Consider the following 22,414-nt stretch of genomic DNA (forward strand, 5'->3'; position numbering starts at 1 on the left):
ACCGGTGGGATGAAGTAGTAACTAATTGACGCGTTTTGTTTACGAGACAACCTTTACCATATCTGTCACCACCACCGCCCGCCCCCCATATCAGTGTCCTTGGTCACCCAGTGCCCTTATAAATCTCAGCGTTCACCCACCGACAAAGTCCCATCACAAGGGAGTTGTGTTACTAAACAAAACCTGTTTTATGTATTAATTTAGACAATTGGTGTTACTTATCATGCAATACCGTCTGTGATATTGCATGCTGATGTTGCCTGCTTGATATGTGGATGCACACATGTTGATTTTTTTTTATTGGGCCTGAAAACTACATTTCCCTGTACAAGAATAGAAGCAAACAGTATGGGTTAACAGGTATCCCTTGCTGGATGTGTCCAATGGTGGAGGATTACGACACATTTATACTTAACGCTATCAACCCCCCCCCCTAAAAACCCTTTAGTATTTCGATTTAAAGCTTTCGTGACTGCAGGGATTCATCTTCTTGGTTCTTTCGGTAAAGTCACGTAGAAGGGAAATAATAAAATAATACAAATAAAACATTCTAAAATAATTCTCACGACGTTTCGGCCACAACGCAAGCAGCCGTTCTCAGGTGAAGACCAGGTCTGTCGGGGAGACAGACCTGGTCTTAGTATTTTTGAACACGTTGGTCGCCAAAGCCCTGGCTAATTCGCCTTAAACCCTATTGGCTAGTTTACATCTGGAGGCGTGGTCTAGGGCGTTAACTGTGGGCGTGGCTTAGGGGCTTCCGAGCGATCTGATTGGACCGGGGGCGAGCATGGGGGCGTGGCCGTTGCTCACGGGGAGGCGTGGCCATGGCATTCGCGGTTCGCGGAAAGGCGGTGACGTCGTCGAGGCCGCGAGTCTTTTTCTTAATTAGTTTGGCTTAATTAATGAATTGCTCGCACAATCTTTCGGTTTATATTCGTGTAAGAGGACCGGTTTTTTTTCTTTCTCCTGGTTAAATCGCCTTCCTCGGGGTTGCCGCCGCGAGACGCTTCTTGTGGGACGCGCACTCTTTAACACCCACCGCTCACTCATTAACTCGCGGTCGTGCGCGTGGCGGACGCACAGCGGCTCGCCGGCTGTTTTTAATTTGATGGTATTTTATCATCGTTTTAATTTACACACGTGTTGTTGTTTTAACTCGACAAGTGATACGCGTTGCTTTGCTCTTGGTGTGCAAGTCAAAGGTGAACGCACACCGATGCATTTGTTACACGCGCCTAGCCAAAATGGTATTCCTCTACGATGCTATTCGCACTAGATGCAATGTCGTTGTTATAGCTCGCCACAAGATAATAATTTATGATTTTATAACGTCTCCTCGCCGGGTTACTGATGTTTATGTAATCGTATTTGGTGACACAGTCTTACAATTGGTATTTCCATTGTTTAACACACCATACACGTGGGCTACGCTTTGGGTTGCAGAGGACTGTACGGGAACCCCCTTGTACAATTCCACGTGGACAGTATAATCCATACCTCTCAACCCATACAGGTTAACCCCGTGTTCTTGTACAGGTAAATTGAGTTTTCAGGTCTATATGGCGTACAGCCGTTTCATTACGGGCAACAATAAAAAAAAATGTTGGTCAATTTGTGTTTTTCCCGTGTAATGGGACTTTGTAGGCATGGGATGACCACTAAGGTCTCAATTGATCTGTAATAGTATAGGCGATTGGTATGGGGTTGACAGGTATGGTATACGCTCCTTCACCAATTCTCGCTGACCAGCGTGGTGAAGTATGGTTAAGTAGCACCCACGGCCCCACACATCGTGGGAAGGCCCGTCGATGGATTAACACTAGGGGCTGTACGTGGACATTATCTTAATCCCTTTGACAATCCATTGTTAGTGGTACATTCACATAAGTTCGTCATGTTGCCAATTTGAATTGCTTTTGCGGAGGAGAAATTGCACAACTGTGTTTGGGACGTGTTGAATTTGAAGCTCGAATAGTGTAGTGGTGACCACTTATTAGCAGAAGCAGTAATAACACTAATAAATATATTGAAATAACAATACAGTATGTGTACATTGTATGTGGTATGCTTGAGGTTATGACAGCATTTTGTAATTGGTTGTCACTAATTACGTAAAAGATTCTGATAGCAATTTAAATTGATAATAGATGTTAAACACTTGTACATTGCTTCAACTCCCTGTCGTGAATTTAAAATTGCCTCCCCCCCACTTTGCTTTCAGAAAATCCCTGAAGATTGCGTACAGAAATCAACGGAAAATGGCAATATTTTCATATGCGGATGTTGGGACCGGTATTTTTAGCCACTTGTGGGTTTGAAATAAGTTGGTAAAGAGGATTTTTAGTTTTGAACGTCATGGCAGTCTCATTTTCCACTGCTGCTCTGTACGGATCCCTGGCCCTTTTCCAGGCCATCCTGCAAAATGTGTTCCTCTTGTACTACGTGGAAATGTTTGTGTCCGTCTACAAGATTGACAAGCTTTCTTTCTGGGTTGGCGAGGTGAGAATTTGAAATGGAAAGAGACGTTGATGAACTGAAGCTATTGATAGTTTGAACGGTAACATTTTAAAACGGTACAGTGAGAACCAAAAGGAATGTGTGCTTTTTATGTTTGCTCATCTCGCAATGGGAGAATTACAAGCCATGATTACTTTTACAGTTTGAATAGCTTGCCAAGTCAAAGTACTTGATGCATTTTTTAATGTTTCCACAGCGCACAACAACGCATTACTTTTTCACGAAGCAATTGTGTTTTACATTGTACGTGTTGTACTCCTCAGACGATATTCCTGGTGTGGAACAGCATAAATGATCCTCTGTTTGGCTGGATTAGTGACAGAAAACTCCTCACTTCCCAAGAGTAAGTTTTGAGGAAATTAATAATTTTCAACACATTGTTGAATCAGGAACTGACATTCTATTTATACGTCAACACATTGCCTCCATTTTGAAGTAACATAAAACACACGTTCAATCTTGCATCTATTTTCTCTACTCGTTTTAATTTTAACACTTTACAATTAAGGTTGAAAGCGTTTTACGCATTAGCTCTCCTCAAAATTATCCAATGTGAGCTAAACTTAAAATGTTTACCCTGGCTGCTACCTGTCAGCTCCACACTAATATTTAAATACTTCTAAATACAAACTCATGTTGGAAAGCATTATACATCATCAATGCATACATCTGAAATGTTCCTAACTTTCACAAAACAACTGCTTCTCTGATGTGCCGTCAGGTGGAGTAGCAACAGCAGCAGCTCCTCTGGAGGCCTCTCATCCCCTTCGGTGGTGTTAGGACGACTGCATCTGCTCAGCCAGACGGGCCCTCTGCTCGCGTTGTCCTTTCTCACATTTTGGGTAGCATGGGCGCCGGCAGGCCTCCAGTTTGTCCTGTGCCTCTGCCTATATGATGGGTTTTTGACTGCGGTAGGCCTGCAGCACTCTGCCTTGCTGGCCGACCTGGCTGTTTCGGCCAACGACCGCGCTCGGCTCAACACCCACAGCTCGGCATTTGCCGCCTTGGGCTCAGCCTCTGTGTTTGCGTCGTACGTGGCCTGGAGCCGAGAGAACATGGTGCCATTCCGCTGGTACTGCGTCGCGCTTGCACTTGTTTCTGCCCTGGGCTTTGCCGTGTGCTCACGCCTCCTCCGCAACTCCTACGTGGCCAGTGGGAAGAGGAAGCACGAGGATGCCGAGCTGATGGACAAGTAAGAATCTCACTTAAAGAGGAAAATGACTTGAGCATAGTGTATTGGCATTAATCGTTTAAAAAAATGTTCTGCCGAAGTTTCCCTACAATGTAATCAATATTGCTTTACGGCTGTTTGTAAATCTGCTGCTGGAGGATGCCCCCCATCCCCCCGACGTATCGCCCATAGGCCTTGTTTGACCATTCTTCAACAAGGTGGTCAGTGCCCATTGGTGAAATTGGGTGCCCAGGACCGACTGGTTCAGATTGCACTTTCTACAGCTGCTAACCATTGCTGGGAATCACACTCGGGTGGCTGGCTTCATAGCTCGGTGCACGGACCACTCTGCCACCGTTTCCCTCATGACGTAAATTTGTATTGTGTGTTAAGACTCTACGATAAGCTGTACATTTTAAAGGCCACAATGTGGCAGTAATAACGTAATTTGTTTTGTATTGTTTGTTTAGACTGTACATGGAGAAGCAAGAAGGCAAGGCAGATGAACCACGCCTCTCTTTGCGGGATTATGTACGTCAGCTGTCACAACATCGCAATCTGCGCTGGTTTGTTCTCATGAACCTTGTTCAGGTGAATGAAAATGCTTTATCGGGCAGCACGTACGTCACAAGCATTGTGTCTTCCAGCAGCTGCTTGCTCCATAATTCGATGTTTCCGTCATGTGGTATGAGCCCTGGTACAATAGTCGGTGTTATCAGGAAGCCCGCATACAGGCATGATAAAATGTTCTGGTGGTTGTGTTTTCGCCGACAGGTGTTTCACTGCCACTTCAACAGCAACTTTTTCCCCTTGTTTCTGGAGCACCTTTTGGCAGACCGCATCTCCCTCTCCACTGGCTCTCTCCTATTGGGTAATGTGAATACATTAAACAGGATGTGAAATTCTAATTTTGAAGTTTTTGTGACTGCAAGCACAACCGCTTAAATGTATCTCAGAGATGTGTCTCAGAGATGGCATCTCTTGAGACACACTTAAGCGGTTGTGCTTTTGCTACGTTGTCCCAACCTGAAGGATGCTTGTGTTGCGCCCGAAACGTCGTGATTTAATATAGTTGTTCATTTATTTAAGTTTTTACCTACGTGACTTTACCGAAAAAATTAAAGAGTAGGATGTGAAATGTATGCAAGTCACTACTGGTTCCCACTGATACAAGGAACACCCCCCCCACCTCCCCAGTCTCTTGCACTATTATCCTTGCACCTTCGTCCAATTGTAAACCAGAAATGTATCCAGTCGCACACCTTGTGATTCATTTGATGCAATTTTAAAGGGAGCTGTTTATTTAGTTGCATAGGTGTTGGGTTAATGGGGTTCAGGTGAGAGGTTAGGGATATAGTCGGGGTTGAACGGTTAAGGCAAGGTGTTAGCAGTTTAGTATTAGGTTTTAGGAGTTTGGGTTTTGAGGTTAGGATTTAGTGTTATGGTTTCAATTGAAGGTTGGGGCTTAGGATTGGGGATGGCAGTACTTAGTGCTTTTCTTTCCACTAGTCTTGACCAAAAGATATTCTACATTTGATGCTGTTGAATTGTAATTATGCCCTCTCCACTGTTGCAGGAATTTCGTACATCGCGCCACACCTGAACAATCTTTACTTCCTGTCGCTGTGCAAGAAGCACGGTGTTTACAAGGTGGTCATGGGGCTCTTCTACCTGAAGTTGGTGCTCAGCCTGGTCATGCTGATGGCTGGACCTGATCATAGTACATTGCTATGCTTCTTTATTGCTAGGTATGTTACACATAGGCATTCTTTGTAAAATCAGTTGTATTTTGCCGTTAACTTAATTATAGTAAAAGCTCATGCAACATTATGAACGCATAACCTTTTAATAGAAGCCAAATTGCCTGCAGTTAAACATTATTTGTGTAGGTGTGACCAATTTTATTGTGACCTTTGCATCTTTTTTCAGTGCAAGGTATGTAATTAGTGCCACATATAGAATTGAAAGTCATCTTTAGGAATTAAGCAGGCAGTGTATTGGCACACATGCCAATACTGTAAGCCTGTATCATGTAATTTGAATCTGATTTTTGGTGCTGATCCCATCTTTTTCGTAGTCATAAATGCAGTAATGTATTAGGCTACAGCTGTTTTCTTTTATCGTTAGCATATAAACACATGGTTTGAAATTGTTCACCATTTTTTTCCCCCCATCGCATCTTGTACCACTTACCGTTTACTCTGAACTTTCTCTACTCAATGGGTATTTTGCGTTGTGCTCTTTAGCAACCGTGTGTTCACGGAAGGAACATGCCGGCTCCTGTCGATGGTCATAAGTGACTTGGTGGACGAGGATTTCGTTCTCAACGAGCGCCGGCAAGCTGCTTCTGCCTTGCTCTTTGGCATGGTGGCTCTGGTGACCAAGCCTGGGCAGACGTTTGCTCCACTTATTGGCACATGGATGCTCGCTTCCTTCACAGGTAAAGTCGCCAATGCTTTTTCCAATGCATTACAACAAAAGCTCCAGCTATGAATGCATTGCTTGAGGCTGGATATAACTACAGGATTTTAAAAATGATCCAATAGCAACATTGTACTTTTAAGATGTGGTTAGACACCCTATAGAAAACTGGCCAAATTGATTAATGGGTTGTCCAAAACGTGGAGAACCATTGTTGTTTGAAACCTATCAAATACAACGACTAATGCATATTGGAAAGCATAGAATCCATGCATATGCATTTTTCTAACTTGTTTTTACTATTTCACCTTTTGAGGGTAATGTGCACATTTGTTGTTATGCTTGAACTTGACTTTCGTTTAATGCTGATTCTAACAAAGAAACGAAAGTAGCGTGAGCAATACATTTTTAACTTTTCAAAATGGAAGTTTGTCCTGAGATAGTGCGACCCTAACCGGCACAGCAGGAAGACCAACTTCATCACATTGACATCCATGGAATGCAAGTGCATGAGATTTAGCCTTCACAAATTTGGTCTCCTACAAATGCTTGTGGGCGTCCATCCCCGTTTAATTCAAACCAAACTTAATACCTTGTGCCACGACTTGATGCCAGATGACTTTAACCTGTGAATTCTAACTAAATTTTATTTTAATGTGGCATGCAGGCTTTGACATCTTCCAAAGCAGCTCCTTACTGGCCGTAGTGACATCATCTGCACCTGGGCAGCCCCTGCCACCCCTACAAAGCCCCACTGTATCTGGGGAGGCTTTGCGCCAGGGCTGCTTCGTGTTGCTGGTGTGTGTGCCTGTGGTGTGTGGCATTGTGCAGATCCTCTTCTGGTATCAGTTTAGACTACATGGGAAGGTGCTGCACAGGGTCAAGGAACGCAGGGTTAATTCATCATGGATGGGTGGGGTAAAGTCTGTATGAGCAAGGACCAACTTTGTTTCTGTACATTTATACCATATTTTTTAAAATTCCAAGTGGAGATTACAGTGACACTACATAGCCAGTGCCAATTAACTGATCATAGGATGCCAATTTGGGCTACTGTAGCAGCTACCTCAAAACAATTTTAAACTTGGGTCAAGCTTAAAACTGGAAAAATGTATACTGACAATTTTAAAGGCCATAAAAGTTGCAATGCCTAATCCAAAGTAACTTTTATCAGACAAGATTTTTCTGCGGAGGACATGGGTAGAGGTTAACTTAATTGATATGGGTTGAATTAAACTATTCTGCAATTTGACAACCTGTACTCTCTGCAAACATACAAAAGTGTTAATTCAGTTATAAAATCAAACTTTAAATGCAGTTTTAAATTACGTGCTTGAAACAATATATTTTATTTATGAAAATGTTTGGCAAACACCTGTGAAAATAAAACAAAATTTTACAAGCTATGCAATGCGTTTTTATTCAACTTCACAAAAGGCATCTGAAGCTACACATGACCACTTAACTGCATTACAGGTTTCAAGGGAGCAGGACAAAGCCATTTTAGAGATGCTTAATGTATCCCCCCCTTTGGGAATATGCAACCCTTTACATGGTGACCCACAGCAAAGAACCAGACTACATTGTGTAGAATAGCAATGGTCTATCAAGGATTGGTACATTATTTACAGTATACATTTTAATTCAGCAGACCAGAAAATTAGCACATCATTTGTCAGTAAAAAAAAATGCTAAACTTTTTATTTTTGGAGTTATTGGTCTGGCAGACTTGTGGAAAATAATCCAACAATGCCAGGCATATAAATCAACAGTGTGATGGGCATTGGGGAGCCCATGAAATCACTTGGCAGTGCTCTTCCTCTTTTTCTTCTTTTCACTCACAGCTTCTTCAGGCTCAGTGAAATTGTCCTGTTTTCGCTTTTTCTTTTTGTCAGAAACGGGTGTCACCGGCTCTTCAGAGCCATTATCTTGAGAGCTGTCAGTCTCTTCCTTTGCTGCCTTGTGCTTTTTCTTAGTTTCCTTGTCCTCTATGGGAGTCTGCAATCACAATGTTCAATATACAGTTGAAGCACATAAAATTACTTTATATCTAAAAGGGAAATTTGTGAATGTGTGTCTGTTCGAAATGTTTAGCATTCTTCCAGACCATGCAACAAACTTCGTCATTCCCTTCCCGAGTTGCCTATATCGACCTTATGTATAAGTGGGTTAAGGTTCTAGATTTGAAGTTTTCTTGACTGCAAGGATTCGTACTCTGGTTTTTTTTGGTAAAGTCACGTAGGTAAAACATAAAATCACGACGTTTCAGGCGCAATACAAGCGTCCTTCAGGTGGGGACAACTTCGCGAAAGCACACCGCTTAAGTGTGTCTATATAATTACTCGTCACAGCCACCTCTGAGACGCACTTAAGCGGTTGCGCCTTCGCTAAGTTGTCCCCACCTGAAGGACGCTTGTGTTGCACCCGAAACGTCGTGATTTAATTTATTTTAATTTTTTACCTACGTGACTTTACCAAAAAAACCAAAGAGTATGGGTTAAGGTTGAATTTCCTTGAGTGAAAAACATCAGATTTAGTTAAATTGATTTGTTTCGGCTTTTTTCTTTCTTGCAATTTTTTTAGGGTTTTTCAGTTAAATATCAGGGAATATGAAATGAATCCTAGACAAGAATCCAAGTCCCGGGCAAAGCTGGGTAGTAAAGCTCGTGAAATATATTTAGTTTTTTTTGTATTGCAATTGCTTACCACTTTGGGTTCCTTTTTCTTTGGAGTGTCCCCGTTTACAGACTCCTGTAAGAAAAGTGAAGCGATAATGCAACATGAAACACCAACATTTGAAAAATCAATGAATGCGAAGTGCTGATAATTATTCACAGCCAATCACACTCACCTCAGCCTTCTCGGCAGCATCATCCGCATCCTGCTTGTCTTTCTTTTTCTTCTTCTTTTCCTTTTTCGCCATCTTCCGCTTAACCTTATCGGTTATCACCAATGCCTGCCAGAAGACAGCATTTTAAGTTCAGAGAAAATTGCATGGCTTTTATCTAAGACTGCTAACATAGGTTGCCCACAAGGCAGGGTGTGTGATTAACTGTGCTCACCTCTGCAGCAGCTTCCTTCATGACGTCAATGTTTTTCCTAGGAGCAGTGCCCGTCTCATAAAATGACAATCGCTCCTCCACCTGATCCCTCAACTTCTCACCAAACACTGTCGTTGGGATCTCTGAAGGAATAAAAACGATTTGTTAAAAATACTGCCCAATTATTTTTTTGAGTGTTTATCGCTCAGAAGACTTTGCATGCTCAGACAAAAATGCTTTCAACATTCAGGAGGTGAAAGTCTGTTGACGAAAAATAGTACCATCATAGCAAAGTCTACATCTACAAGTGTACTGACAAAGTAGAATGCTGCCCAGCCTTACCAGAGAAGCAGTCAAGGCGGGAAGCGATGGAGCACTTGTTGGCGAGATAGCGCGAGATGCGTCCCTTGTTCTTGGCTGCTGCCCGTCCAATGAAGGTGGAGTGAAAGATGAGTCCATACTTTGGTGTGTTCCCACGAGTCTTCAGAGCTCTGTCATACAAGGTTACCACACTTAACTTACAATACCTTTCAGAAAGCAGTAATGAATCGGCCGCAAGCCATTCAATGTTGGATACGTGCAAATTCAACAGGTGATCATATGCCGATGCGATGCAACATACTATTCAACATGGTTAAAGGACAATTACTGGCAAAACCAAATCTTAATGTAGTTTAGGAAGGTGAATTTCAAATGCCGAGTTAAGTTTGCAAACTTTACACATGGCACATAAGCTAAACCGACGTTGAATGTATAATGTGCATCTCAAAGCATACCTGAAAATGTGACTTTTATGCACTGAGAAGCAAATATTTTTCATCAGTGCATACTGGAGGTGGGCAGCTCAGCGTTCATACCCTGGGCATTAAACCATCAGTACAATCTCCCCACACCCACCAAACCACCACCATACCCACATAGCGAGCAGGAGGGGAGGCGAGTGGGATCGATTGGCAAATCAAGAGCGACAATCCCAGGGATGTTACCATCACTGCTGCCCACCCCATACAGGTGACGTTGTGGTACCTGAACAGTGCCTTCTCAGCACCCAGGATCTGTACTGTGCTTGCAGGGTACTTTGCCAGGTTTGTCAAGCTGCCTGCTTGTGAAATCAACCGTGCACCAACCTGTAGAGGGGATGAGAACACAACTTGAGGTTCACACTTACATTACAAAAAAGCAGTGTTAACTGTGGTAATCGTTTACATTTAAGGCAATGATTTTTGGACACTTATTTTTTTTGCAAAATATACGTAGCACAGAATTTTTATAAGTACCAAATTTCATGGTTTTTACAGTCATTTTCCATATTTCAGACGATTCAAATTCACGATTTCCCTAATCATCATGTCAAACTCATAGCCTTAATTACGATACATCATAACAGTAATGTGTAAGTAGTTGCATTACGGATGCCTCAGTCAAACTCATTTTCTCTTCACTGTAAATCAGAGGATTGACAGATTGTTAGATTTTGCATCACTGGCACCGGGTAAAAACTAAAATAACTGCCCAGCATAGTCCACGTGCACCAGTCGTACTTCTTACCACTTCGCCAATGAGAGTACCAAGATTAGGGGCCACCATGCTCATCTTGGAACGGAGATACTCCTGCAGGCCTTTGCGGTACTCGGCGAGGGAGATGACACGTGTACAGAAGCTCTCGATGTTGATCAGATCAATGGGAGAAATGTCCATCCCTGGAAGAAATAAAACAAATTTGAGTTACATCCTTAATTCCACGAGCGTTTTGACTGCTATATTGTTACAGGGTGCACCAAAAGTCAATATCCATAGCAATTTCAGCACTATGCTGTGTTATAAAAACGAGTTTTCAAAAGATCAATGTAGACACATTGAGGATTGAATGCTCAAGTATGCTATGAGAAACGTACTGTGATGTTTGGTAAAGCAAATGGTGTCCAGTTTGAGCATTTCACTACTTACTGCACAGATATAGGTCTCCTGACGTTTGCCTGACACTCTTTAAATAGCGTTAAAAACGAGATTTAAAACAAAAGGTTACAAAAAGTGCATTTGGTGACTCAGTCTGAAAAGAGGTTTTCATTCAAAAATATTCAGAGGATTGACAGATTTTGTTTAACATCATTGTCACCTTTAATGTGCCAACTATGAAACTCCAAACGACTGGCTGCCTGCCTGCATACAGCAGCTGAGCTGTGGAAGATGAATGACTTTACCCATAGAGGAGCGGGAGGCATCAAGAATGGCTTGAGCTTTTGCGCTGTCCATGGTTAACTCCTCCAACGCCTCCAGATTTTCCTCCGACAGGTCCTTGCGGTTGGCGATGAGCTTGGTGAGGCGGCAGTATGTGTAGTTGTCGGGCACAATCCTAATCAGCTCCGGAAAGTGGTAACCGTACCACTCGCTGTTGTGAAACGAGACATTTACAAAAATTGTTAGCATCATCAAATCCGAAAATGAAAATCTTTTATCGTCATCCACTTGTCATGTCACCACTCTGCAAATACAGGTCTGGATGAAATGGACCAGACCCATAGCATTACACAGTGGTTGTTTTTATTCCTCCCGTTTCTGTACAGCTAGAGCTGGTTGCCTTCTAGCGGTGGTAAGCGTTGAGAGGTTGCAACTTCCTTTTGTAGATCACAAAACAAAATACAAGTACGACAATTTAAAAATGTGCACATAAAACCCCTCTTACCGCACACGCATGGAAAAGGTATTGATATCTTTGTCGAGTTGGTCAAGCAGGCTGATTGACTGGATGATCATGTTGTCAGCACGGTTGACGTTGAACTTGACCTTTGCACGGGAATAACTGTGCCCAAGACCCAGCTGCGCCTTGGCAGCTGACTGGACTGTCAGTCCCTTGACAAGGGCGTGGAAATGCAGGCGAATTCCTGTAAAATATAAAGAATTCATCAGTCTTCTTTCAAAAGCATTCAAATCATTGGTGAGAGATTTGGTTCCATCACCAATATCCCAATTAAGCACCTGGCTCTGCCCACCCTGCTGAAGAACGTTTAAGCTACCTCAGAACTAACCACTACCCCTTCACAAGTGGCAATTGAAAGAAAGCCCTGTGATTACAAAAACACAGACCAGACCATTCATCTCACAGTAGTGAACCAATGAACTAAAATTAAATGACGGCATCGAAGCAATCGACCACACAACTGAAGCCATTTTTCAGTTAGCCAATCTGGAGACTCGTTAGAGTTGCTATTAATCCAGATACATGCAAGAGTTATTATTTTAGTGGGGAGAACATGTCCCTAAAGTCACGTGACAAGCACTCACCACGGACGATCTCGTTGATCACACCCCCAGTTTGCCCTTGAATTCCCAGCTCTTCCTGGATGGCTGCCCCAATCTTGGCATCGGCCACTCCCAGGATCACTTTATTTTTTTTGCTTGGTGCTGGCATGTTAGTCTCCAAGAGCAGCCTCAGGTCCTCATGCAATATCCCTTAAACAGGACACAAGAACAATCCAAATATTTAAACATGTTTTCATAGTATTCAAAGCCTGTTATTTTTAATCCTATCACAAGTGCTCCGAAACTCAAGGATGTAACGTCATCAAAGTCAGTGAATTAACAGCTTATAATAGGCATCATTGCACTGAAATGTCATTCAGAACTACATTTCAAACAGTCAACCGTGCATACCTTCAGAAATGGCATTGATGTTTTCAAGGGCAGCCTGAGCCGACTTGAAGGGATAAAATGCAGTCAACTTGACCATGGTGTTGAACTTTGATCTGTCCAAAATGCTCGCCTCCACCTGCAGTACAAAAATTAATAAATTAGCTGTATGAAATGCTATCAAAGGAATTTCATTACACTCAAGATAACTGTTGCTTTAATGAAATGTATTAACAAGTAAAAAACACATGTATTTAAAAAAAAAGCATTATGGTCATGACTCACAGCGACAAAACACTACCCAATTCAATGTGTCCATGACTGTCCGACAATTATAATACAAACCAAGGTAATGGTCAAACACTTTGGTACCAGTGGCATTAACTCCAATAAGCCCAGTTGTCTTAAGATTCCGACTCAACCTCCGCATTCCAGCGCGACAATACACGGTTCACAAGTCCCAATATATGCATTACAATTTGTTGCACATCTGCATATTTTATCAGTCACAGAATAGCGGAATGCTACGCCATTTTCGGCCACTCATTTTATGCACTCCACAGTTGAGGCAGCGAAAAGTGGCGTAAACAACACATGAATTCATTAAGTCATACTGCAACGTGCATCGAGTTATTCTGTAGATAAATTCATCTCGGGAGTGGGTGGGAATGGGATGACCTCACCTGTGGCAGCAACATCCCGATTTCCTCTGCCTCCTTGACGGAGAAGAGGGCGTACCCAGCCGCATGCTCGAAAAGCACGTAGAGCAACACCTGGGCAGACGAGACCACACACACAGCTTCAGAGAACCACTATCGATATACATTGGTTTAGTAAAGAAGCAACCCTTTAGTCAATCCACTGCTGGATGAGAGCCGATTGATTATGCAGTGTGGGTGGTGGGGATTTAACCATATTTCACGCTGGTTATCGCAGGTAGAATGTTCTGCACTGCTTTCAATTGTTTTTGCAGTCATCTCCTTTCCTTACAAATAGTTGTCCGATACCTATTCTGTGCAATGCGGTCGCTTATCCAAGGACCAACCAGGCTCTATGCTGCTTAGCTTCGGAGATACAAGTTCAATGCATGATCGATTAAACGTTGATGTAATTACACAAATTGTAAATGAATACTATGAATTTGGTTATTTTATATCTCCCATCATGTATAACAATATACTGAAATCGCCAAAATGAAGCTTTAGTTAAATTTTCTATCAGGCTGTGGCCCACGCTGTAATTATGTTACCGTATAACCAATACTCAAGACTGTCCCGACAAAATACGAAAGATAACGAGACGAAACATTATTTTGGTTAAAAGATATGGTTCCAAGCAAACCCCAGTCTCAAGAACCTTAATAAATTGTGTCCTGCAATAATTTTGCTATATCTAATTCATGTATATGCTTAATAGATTTATTGTTTTCCTTCACAAGTCTAAATTTCAAGCTCTGCCTTTGCACGTGCGTGCCTTTACGGGCATTTGTTCAAGCCCACGAATGGTGTTACACGTGGGAAGAAACCCGAGAACCACAGAAAACCCACAACATATTAATCCCAATAAATCATAACGGATGTTTTTACCGATATATTTATAGCATATATACAATACGTTTTTTTCCGCAAATGTTTCAGATCTACACGACTGCAATTCACACACGCGCTGAACGACACGCATATGGCCACGTGTGCTGCATGAACCACGTGTTGCTCAGTGATATTTATAATTTTATATTCTGAACTCGGCAGGGTGACTACACAGCATTGCAATTATAAACATTACCCAACTCAAACATATGCATACCATTCACAATGACCTAACGCAACTGTTAAATTAGTAATTTACTACAGTAAAATTATTTTCCACGTGCGTGCTTTGGCGCCTTAGCGCGCGCACGCACGCAGACGAATAACGATCTAACTAAACACATACCAAATTAATAAACGCGTAAATTAGCCCTCAAGCAGTTTAAAGTCTTAATTAGCAAGAGGGTTCAGCAGCAGTATTAATTGCTGCACGTGTAGCGACTCGGCGCGCAGGGCCCAAACTAGGCCGCAGGCCTCTCCGCCTCGTGGGCGAAGCATCGAGACGCGACTCCCAAACTCTCGACCCCAAATAAAATTAAACTCTCGGTTATTTTTCTTTGGGGGGAGATCATCGCGTTTCTAGGCTTTCGCTCGCCACCCTGCAGGCCGAGTGGCCGTAAATTTACTCGCAAGCGATGCCTCCCGTTAGGAGGGCGAGCGAATCGCGCTACTCACCATGGCGGCGCGAGTGGAAAGGAGACGCGGAGCTCACGACGCGCGCCCTCTCATTGACTCCTCCCCTCATTTGAATATGACGTCATTTCCGGTTGAATTAATTTGTAATTTAATTATTCTGCTTCCTCCACCCCAAACCCCCCCCCATCCTGCACCCGTCCCCTTTGGCTCATCCCCCCTCCTCTTACCCAATATATTAATGCCCCATCACAAATAACTCCCACTACAATTATTTTGCTGTGCCTTTTTACACCTGATGAAGGAAGCTTGTGTTCCCTTCGAAACGTCGTGAGTTATGATTTTATTTCTATTATTTATTGTATTTTTATTATTTATTATTTATTTTTACCTACGTGACTTTACCGAAAAAACCTAAGAGTATGTAAAAAAATAATCTATGTTGAGACCATCATGGGATCTCCCTTGCCAGTAGCAAAACATAAGAAGGTTTTACCCTCTGACAATAAAATAGGTGTTAAAACACCAAACTGAAACCTTTTGCAAGGAATCAAGTCTGCATTAAACACATATACTTGTAACTTTACTGAAAAAATCAAAGAGTATGGACCCTTGCAGTCACGAAAACTTCAAATCTAGAATATACAGTACTACCAGAGCATGTGTTTTGGTTGCATGTTCACCAGAAGTACATGCAAGATGTTTGCATCTTAACCAGACATGATTCCTTGCAAAATGATTTCAGTTTGGTTAACATCTTATCACCTGTTTTATTGCCAGAAAGGGTAAAGCCTATTCTTCAGCGTTGAGACCGTGTGTGTGTGAGACTTTGAAAGGGTTACAAATGTGTGTAACAGCATACCTGTAAAACCCGTACGGTTTACCCGTATTCTTGTACTGAGAAATTGGGTTTTCAGGTACATACGGCGTACAGCCGTTTCAAGAAGGACAAAGAAAAAATTGTCTATTTGCGTCTCTCCCTTGTGATGGGACTTTGTAGGACGAAAGTTCAGATTTATAAGGGGCACGGGGTGACCAATGAGGTCTGAATTAGTCTGAAATAAGGTAGGCACTGATGAGGGGTATGTAACAGGCGACGTTTCGGAAAATGGCCCTTCGTTTGTTTTGCAATTGCAAAAAAAGTCCCATCGCCCCACAACAGAAATTGGTACCACCTAAAGTAAAAAAACTTTAGTACAGTAGTACAGATGTATCTGCTTTATGACAGTTCATTCTTTGATATCCCACTAATTTCAACTGGTTATCGCATAATTCAGTATTGTTGGTCATGCAAATTGTAACCACTAAAATTATGCCACATCAGGTACTACAAGTGAAATATATGGTCTAGGCTCATAGACTAAAAAAACACTTAACAAAAAAAATCAATACGTTCATCAATAACACTATGGCCTTCAAAGGTAAAGTACAATACGCGACGTATGGAGCAATGTATGTGATTTAATTTATTTTATACCTTCGTGACTTTACCGAAAGAACCAAAGAGTATAAACATTCCTGCGGAGGGAGCTGGTAGGAACGTTGGGTTGCTCGGTCAATGGCCAGGATCAACGGCGGCGTGGTGTATTCCGCAAATATGCCCGACTGTGAGGGCGGGCACAAGCCGGCGTGAGTAGGTTAAACGTTGAGTTTGATAAGGGCACCACGGGGTGACCAGCCCCTCCCCACCCAGCCCCACCCCTCCCCACCCAGCCCCTCCCCCACCCTCCCCACCCAGCCCCTCCCTGCACGACAGACACAATAATCCCCTGTGGGCTGGTGTAACCAGGAGGTTCCTGCCAGTAATATGTCCTGTATGTTAAACTTCTTTCGCACTGTACGAAGCCAATCGGAGGTGCCCCCCCCCACCCCTCTGGCCTTTGCAACGGGCTGGCTCACAAATGACATCACATGTATCCCTCTATTTAAGAACGAAACATGATTTATCCCCAAATTTCGCTGTCGCCTGATGATGCTTGTTGTAATTACTGCCGAAACGTCGTACTCGAATCCTACATGTTGTGGGTTTACTCTCCAACACACCGGTGTGCTGTACTAGTGACGATTTGGCATGTTTTGTTTACGTGACAAACCTTACTAATTGGCTGTCGGGTGGTAGTGGGTTTAACGACACATTAATATTCACGCGATCTAACCCAAAAAATATATATTATGAATAACACAGTTCGCGAGAGCCTACGTGTCAAACTATATATCCCTCTAGATTTAAAGCTTTCGTGACTGCAAGGATTCATACTCTTAGGTTTTTTTCGGTAAAGTCACGTAGGAAAAAAATAAGAAAATAATAAATGGGAAAAAATGAATTGTGATTTAATAGATGTATCTGCATTTATTATTTATTTTCCCTTTTTTTCCTACGTGACTTTACCGAAAAAAACCGAAGAGTATATATCCCTCGTTAGAGGAACGTGGCATTTGTTACATGAGCCCAGGGTCTATATCAAGGCCGTAATGACATATACTGGGGGGGGGGGACACCCCCCCCCCCCCAATTTTCAAATATGCTCAAAATGTCCCCCCTCCCCCCAATATAGTGTTATAAAATAGATTTCTGTTTATATGATTGCGGTTATGGTTGTCCTTTATTAATCCCTAATCTCTGCCATTACATACAATGAAACAAGAAAAGGTAAAAAAAAGAAAAAACTGAGAAATGTAATACAATACACTATTAGACATTCTTGTAAAAAAAAGTCCATCCTACGTGTTAGTGATTTTTAAAAATATTTTAGGCAGGAAATTCGTTTTCAAATTCAGATTTTTTTTTCTGGGGGGGGACCCCCAAACCCCCTGGAAGATTTGGTCCCCCCCGATGTTGACTCCATGGCTACGGCCATGGTCTTCTATACACGAATTGCGTACGTGTGCGTTGAACCTCTTTAGCGCCGTACGTAGCCGACCGTACCCTCATCAAGAGGTGCGGGGAACGGCCACGTGCGCGGCGCCAACTCGTCGGCCATGTTACGTGGGGGGGGGGGGAAACGCACGTGGTCTCGGCAGGGTCCTTCGAGAGACCTCCCCCCCACGTCACATGCCGATGACGTCACCAGTCACTCGTCGACACCACCACCATCCACTGATAAGCAGAGCGAGGACCCCTCGTGACGTAAACGAGAGGCCATTGATAGGTGGCCGTGGCGCAAAGGGGGTGGCCACCGCACTCGGGCGAGTGCCGGACTCGGGCCGACATGGCGGAACGCGGCGGCGGCGACGACGATGGTGGTGTTGTTGTTGGTGGCGGTGACGACGGCGACGGCGTTAAAGTTATTGACGTGGACCTGATCTCGCCAAACTTCGACCCTCAAGCCGCGCTCTACTCCCGCGACGTGACGCTGCCTTACCCCAACGTGCGTTGCTTCCACAACATCGCCGAGTTCGCCTCCTTCACGATGGGCCGTGGCCGCGGTCGGGGGCGCGGGGACACGCCGGGGCAGTCGGGGGGGCAGGCGGCGGCGGCGACCACGGGCAAGGGCAAGGGCAGGGCCGGGCGGCGAAGTCGTCCCGCCCCGGACCCCGAGCGCGTGGAGAGGCTGAAGAAGCTGATGGTGAACGATGGGAGGAGGAAAAAGAAGAAGAATGACGAAGACGATGATGAGGAGGATGAGGAGGATGCGGAGAAGGGTCCCGGACGGGGCAAGAAACTCAGAAATGTGCTCACCTGGATGTCGAGTACGTGGGTTTAGTGGCGGTGGTGGTAGTCGTGGCGTGGCTACCGAGTGTGCAGGCGGTGCACCTGCACCGTGCTCACGGGGAGGAAGGAGGAGACTCATGCACCGTGTGTCTCAGATGGAAGGAGGGGCAATTCAGCCGGGGGGTGACCCCAGGTCACATCCGAATCACGCTACGATTTGGGTGGCACACGGGCATGGTTATCGCTCTGGGAAAATTGTAGAATGGTGGTGGTTGTAAGGATGAACTCCCCTCTTGTCATGGGATTGTGGAATTTGGCGCAGAAAGATACTCTCATGGGTGACCAGTGTGTCTAGCTCATGCATGATATGCTCGGCGTCACCACCATAATGTGGTTATTTAATCATATTTCACCACGCTGATCAATTGTGGCATTGTCGAAGGCGTGGTGCTTTGACGTGGGGGCATAGAAATACGGTGTAACAATTGCTTCTGGCACTGCCCTTTAAACACGCACCCAGGAACTACCCACTTCGAATCTTGGCTCGACAAAGGTTAAAGCAGACGACGACGGCAACGTCGATGATGTTCAAATGCTGACCACCCTTCCTCTCCCTGGCAGAGCTGGAGCACGGTCCCCTCGGCGGCCTCTACCGCTGCGTGAAGAACCGACTGCCCATATCCGTGCACGTCCGCACCTTCCGGGGCCTCCGCGGCGTTTGCAAGGGCTACCTGCTGGCCTTTGACAAATTCTGGAACATGGTGCGTGCTTGCACGCTTCTTCGCATGACACCGGTCAGATCGATTCCACTTTAATTCGTACACCACGCTGTGCGTGGGTTAGTGAAGGTGGGTAGTGTGGACTTAGCAGCGTGGAAGTGCGGTGAAACGATTGATTTTGGCTGCAGTGTGCTCAAATCGATTGATGCATGGTGGGCATATATCTAACCACTATCCAGGATCAAATCTGCTTTGCTGTCGAGATCTGACGATCAGGCGCATTGTGGTTGATTTGCTCAAAAGCATGATGTGATTTGCACATGTAACAATCACACCCCTGGCTCTAACCTGCCCTAGCCCCACAGGGAGTTGATAGGGTTTATCAATTAGCTTTAGCCAACAATGTAACGTGGAGAGGTAGCACATGGGTGCAATTAAAGTAAAATTGTATTCAATATTCAACGGGAGTACGACATTCCAAACAGGCACAACTTCTTAAGTTATTTAGTACACATAGATAATTGTGTTTAGCAGATTTTTTTGTTAAAATGCTTTCAACACACGTATGAATGAACACCTGATAACGGTTGCTTGTGTTGCGATCGAAACGTCGTGATATATTATTTTTTATACCTCCGTGACTTTACCGAAAGAACCAAAGGGTATGGATTCCTGCAGTCACGAAAGCTTCAAATCAAGAATAAAAGAAAAGTTTTGTCATTCAAATGCGATGCTTTTCTAAACTCCAGTGTAAGGAAATAATTACTACATTCAATAATGATGGGAATAAGATTAACTTTTTTTTACTTGTGTTTACGTAAATTATTTTAAATAGGCTCCGGAGTGAAATGGCCTATTCTTATATAACATTCGTACATGAACATTTCTCTTCCTAAAAGGCACTAGCCGACGTGGACGAGGTATACCGAAAGCCATTGCTGGGCCAAGCTTTCTACAGTGAGCCGAGACTCACCGTGAACGAGGTGCGTGCACTCACTTGCACAACAGACGCACAGGGCACATGTCTCGCAGTGCACCTCTTTAATTGCGTTATTTTGCTTGCAGCTGTTTAAGAATTTGAGTCTTCAGAGCAAGGCAAGAGAAGCGGTGGCGGCTGCTGGGCAGGACTGTGACTCCAGCAGCCTGAAAACCGAACAAAGGCAACGACAGCAGGACGATCGTGACCCCGGCTGCACAGCGAGCGACGCGCGCGGGGGTTATGCCACCGATTCCGCCGCAGACCGCCCTGGCAGCAGATCCACTTCAAAGCCGGGCGCGCTAACGGGTTGTAGGTCCGATGCCGCGGACCGCGAATGCAAACGCTCTCGCTCGCTCGATAGCGCCAGGCGTTGCCGCGGAGCCAAAGAAGAATCCGGGGCAGCGGCGCTGTCAGCCGAGAGTGATGAGAGAAAGAAACGGCAAAAGAGGCCCGGTCGCCGGGAGGAAATGGACCGCGTTTACCGGCGCCACATCAATCAACTCTTCATCCGAGGCGACAGCGTCATCCTGGTAGTGGTGCACGGCACGTGATAACACAGCCGTGTGTTTTGGCGTCGGCCTAAAAGAGTAAATGTATAAAATATTGTTTTATTATTTTTCTATTTACGTGACTTTACCGAAAGACCAAAAGAGTACGAGTAAAGTCATTTTAGTTTTTGGCAAGTAATGAATTCATACATTTGTAAATATTTACATTTGTTTTGGTGACTGTTGATACACGTGTGATTGTTGCGTGTGTGTACGCGAACGGCTCATTGTCGATACACTCCGAGATGGGCACCTCTCCATGCTGTGCGGGCCGTGGGGGTATTTGACCATACTTCACGCTGATCAGTGCGGGTTGGTGAACGTGGAGAGCGTAGACGTGGGAGCAGTAGTACGCTTCAATAATAGATATGCATTTTCGTTATAGTGGCATCTTTTTTTTATTTTTTTGGAATGTTTACAATTGAAAATAGTGTTTTGTTTTACACGTTTGCGGACTCTGAATGTGTACAGTTATTTGTGTTTACGTGCACTGTACAGTTGACTACTGTGTAGTTTTGTGTTCATCCACTGGGTTTGTTTTAACCAGTAGCCGCTAGGTGGCACTACCTGCATACTTACATGCCAGTTAAATCTTAGGCGTGTAATAAACATTGCATTTTCATGAGCAAACTGCATTGAGCTTAAGGGATGGGTTTCTTGATATTTTAGTGCATTTGTTTGCCTGGTGTTTTACTTGTAATGCCTGTGTATTGAGGTGGAACACAAAACGCCCGTTTCGTATTGAAATGACACAACTTCCAAGTGACCACATCTAAAAAGGTTGTGGAAAACATACACGAGTAACTGGAGTCTCTGCGCATGTCCCCATATTCGCTGTAGCCAAAACACACATTAGAGCTAATGTGTGTCTTGGCTGCTTGTGGTCATGACGTGGGTCATTTGTGATGCAAAAATCGAGTTCCATGGCTATGTTAAAATGGACCGCTCTTTCAAAAACAATTTTTTCCCCACGTCACTAGTAGGAGTCTAACGCCGGGCCAGATCCATTGTGATGATTTAAAATTTGCCCTTCCGACCATTTTACAAGCCTTTGTTGATACACCGCTGGTGAAGGGGTTCCCCCACCGTGTTAGTTGTCCGGCTTGTTTGACCATACTTCACGCCAGTTGATGAAGAGGGACCGATGAAGATATTGATCACCTTTGATGTTCCCGCAGTTGGAAATTTAAATTGAGTAGCCGTGTTCTTGGCACGGTATGCTAGCCACTGCACCACCACTCCACCAAGGAATTTTGTCTTCTAGATGTTTTTTGCAAGTGGCCACATTTTTCACTTTTCAGACATCCTTAATCTCACTTTGTTATATTCTCCTACATCGAGCACATTTAGTGCTTACAACTAATCCCAGTGTTAACATTCAACAACCCTAGCAGAGTGTTAAGTGTAAGCAGTGTCTGTGAAGGTAAGTCATATGTCTCGCTTGTTGGGCTGACAAGTTGATAACCGACGACTGCGCGCTTAACCCTGCAGGCTTGGACGCAATTAAGGCGGTCTTG

The 22,414-nt window shown here is 44.0% G+C and overlaps 3 protein-coding genes and 1 non-coding gene across 5 annotated transcripts; 2 read left to right on the top strand and 2 right to left on the bottom strand.

The window, feature by feature from the left end:
* The first annotated feature begins 781 nt into the window (after positions 1 to 781).
* SLC68A1 (solute carrier family 68 member 1) lies at positions 782 to 7,483 on the top strand. 2 transcript variants are annotated; one of them, XM_078861448.1, is made up of 9 exons: positions 782 to 1,202; positions 2,222 to 2,499; positions 2,781 to 2,860; positions 3,239 to 3,709; positions 4,159 to 4,219; positions 4,463 to 4,559; positions 5,265 to 5,436; positions 5,935 to 6,128; positions 6,777 to 7,483. In XM_078861448.1, the coding sequence occupies exons 2-9, from the start codon at positions 2,356 to 2,358 to the stop codon at positions 7,040 to 7,042; spliced, it is 1,485 nt and encodes a 494-aa protein (XP_078717574.1). In that variant the 5' UTR covers positions 782 to 1,202; positions 2,222 to 2,355; the 3' UTR covers positions 7,043 to 7,483. The 2 variants fall into 2 exon arrangements, with proteins under 2 accessions (XP_078717574.1, XP_078717573.1); XM_078861447.1 differs by having other exon boundaries at positions 4,159 to 4,279; positions 6,777 to 7,481.
* Positions 7,434 to 15,119, bottom strand: NOP56 (NOP56 ribonucleoprotein). Its single transcript, XM_078861446.1, has 13 exons — positions 15,042 to 15,119; positions 13,461 to 13,550; positions 12,802 to 12,916; positions 12,433 to 12,600; positions 11,834 to 12,032; positions 11,352 to 11,539; positions 10,699 to 10,850; positions 10,177 to 10,277; positions 9,493 to 9,641; positions 9,172 to 9,293; positions 8,961 to 9,065; positions 8,816 to 8,860; positions 7,434 to 8,107 (listed from the first exon to the last, which is right to left on the bottom strand). Exons 1-13 carry the CDS (start codon positions 15,042 to 15,044, stop codon positions 7,910 to 7,912), a joined length of 1,635 nt encoding a protein of 544 aa, XP_078717572.1. The 5' UTR covers positions 15,045 to 15,119; the 3' UTR covers positions 7,434 to 7,909.
* LOC144935284 (small nucleolar RNA SNORD56) lies at positions 9,370 to 9,442 on the bottom strand. The gene has a single exon (XR_013637283.1). It is a non-coding gene; the product is annotated as a small nucleolar RNA SNORD56 (small nucleolar RNA).
* Positions 15,120 to 18,165: 3,046 nt separating the features above from the next.
* On the top strand, positions 18,166 to 21,489 carry LSM11 (LSM11, U7 small nuclear RNA associated). Its single transcript, XM_078861194.1, has 4 exons — positions 18,166 to 18,689; positions 19,273 to 19,412; positions 20,270 to 20,353; positions 20,436 to 21,489. The coding sequence occupies exons 1-4, from the start codon at positions 18,209 to 18,211 to the stop codon at positions 20,898 to 20,900; spliced, it is 1,170 nt and encodes a 389-aa protein (XP_078717320.1). The 5' UTR covers positions 18,166 to 18,208; the 3' UTR covers positions 20,901 to 21,489.
* Positions 21,490 to 22,414: the final 925 nt, after the last annotated feature.

The sequence above is a fragment of the Lampetra fluviatilis genome, chromosome 12, assembly GCF_964198595.1.
Source record: "Lampetra fluviatilis chromosome 12, kcLamFluv1.1, whole genome shotgun sequence".
NCBI classification, from domain to species: domain Eukaryota; kingdom Metazoa; phylum Chordata; class Hyperoartia; order Petromyzontiformes; family Petromyzontidae; genus Lampetra; species Lampetra fluviatilis.

Bases quoted from the DNA above. Each gene is read 5' to 3' on its own strand.
- SLC68A1 (XM_078861447.1), top strand. From the start codon at position 2,356: ATGGCAGTCTCATTTTCCACTGCTGCTCTGTACGGATCCCTGGCCCTT. The intron at 2,500-2,780 runs GTGAGAATTTGA...TGTACTCCTCAG, and splicing joins TTTCTTTCTGGGTTGGCGAG to ACGATATTCCTGGTGTGGAA. The intron at 2,861-3,238 runs GTAAGTTTTGAG...ATGTGCCGTCAG, and splicing joins AAACTCCTCACTTCCCAAGA to GTGGAGTAGCAACAGCAGCA.
- NOP56 (XM_078861446.1), bottom strand. The intron at 9,294-9,492 runs GTAAGGCTGGGC...TTATTCCTTCAG, and splicing joins CCGCCTTGACTGCTTCTCTG to AGATCCCAACGACAGTGTTT. The intron at 9,066-9,171 runs GTGAGCACAGTT...GTCTTCTGGCAG, and splicing joins TGAAGGAAGCTGCTGCAGAG to GCATTGGTGATAACCGATAA.
- LSM11 (XM_078861194.1), top strand. From the start codon at position 18,209: ATGGCGGAACGCGGCGGCGGCGACGACGATGGTGGTGTTGTTGTTGGT. The intron at 19,413-20,269 runs GTGCGTGCTTGC...TCTTCCTAAAAG, and splicing joins TTGACAAATTCTGGAACATG to GCACTAGCCGACGTGGACGA. The intron at 20,354-20,435 runs GTGCGTGCACTC...TTTTGCTTGCAG, and splicing joins CGAGACTCACCGTGAACGAG to CTGTTTAAGAATTTGAGTCT.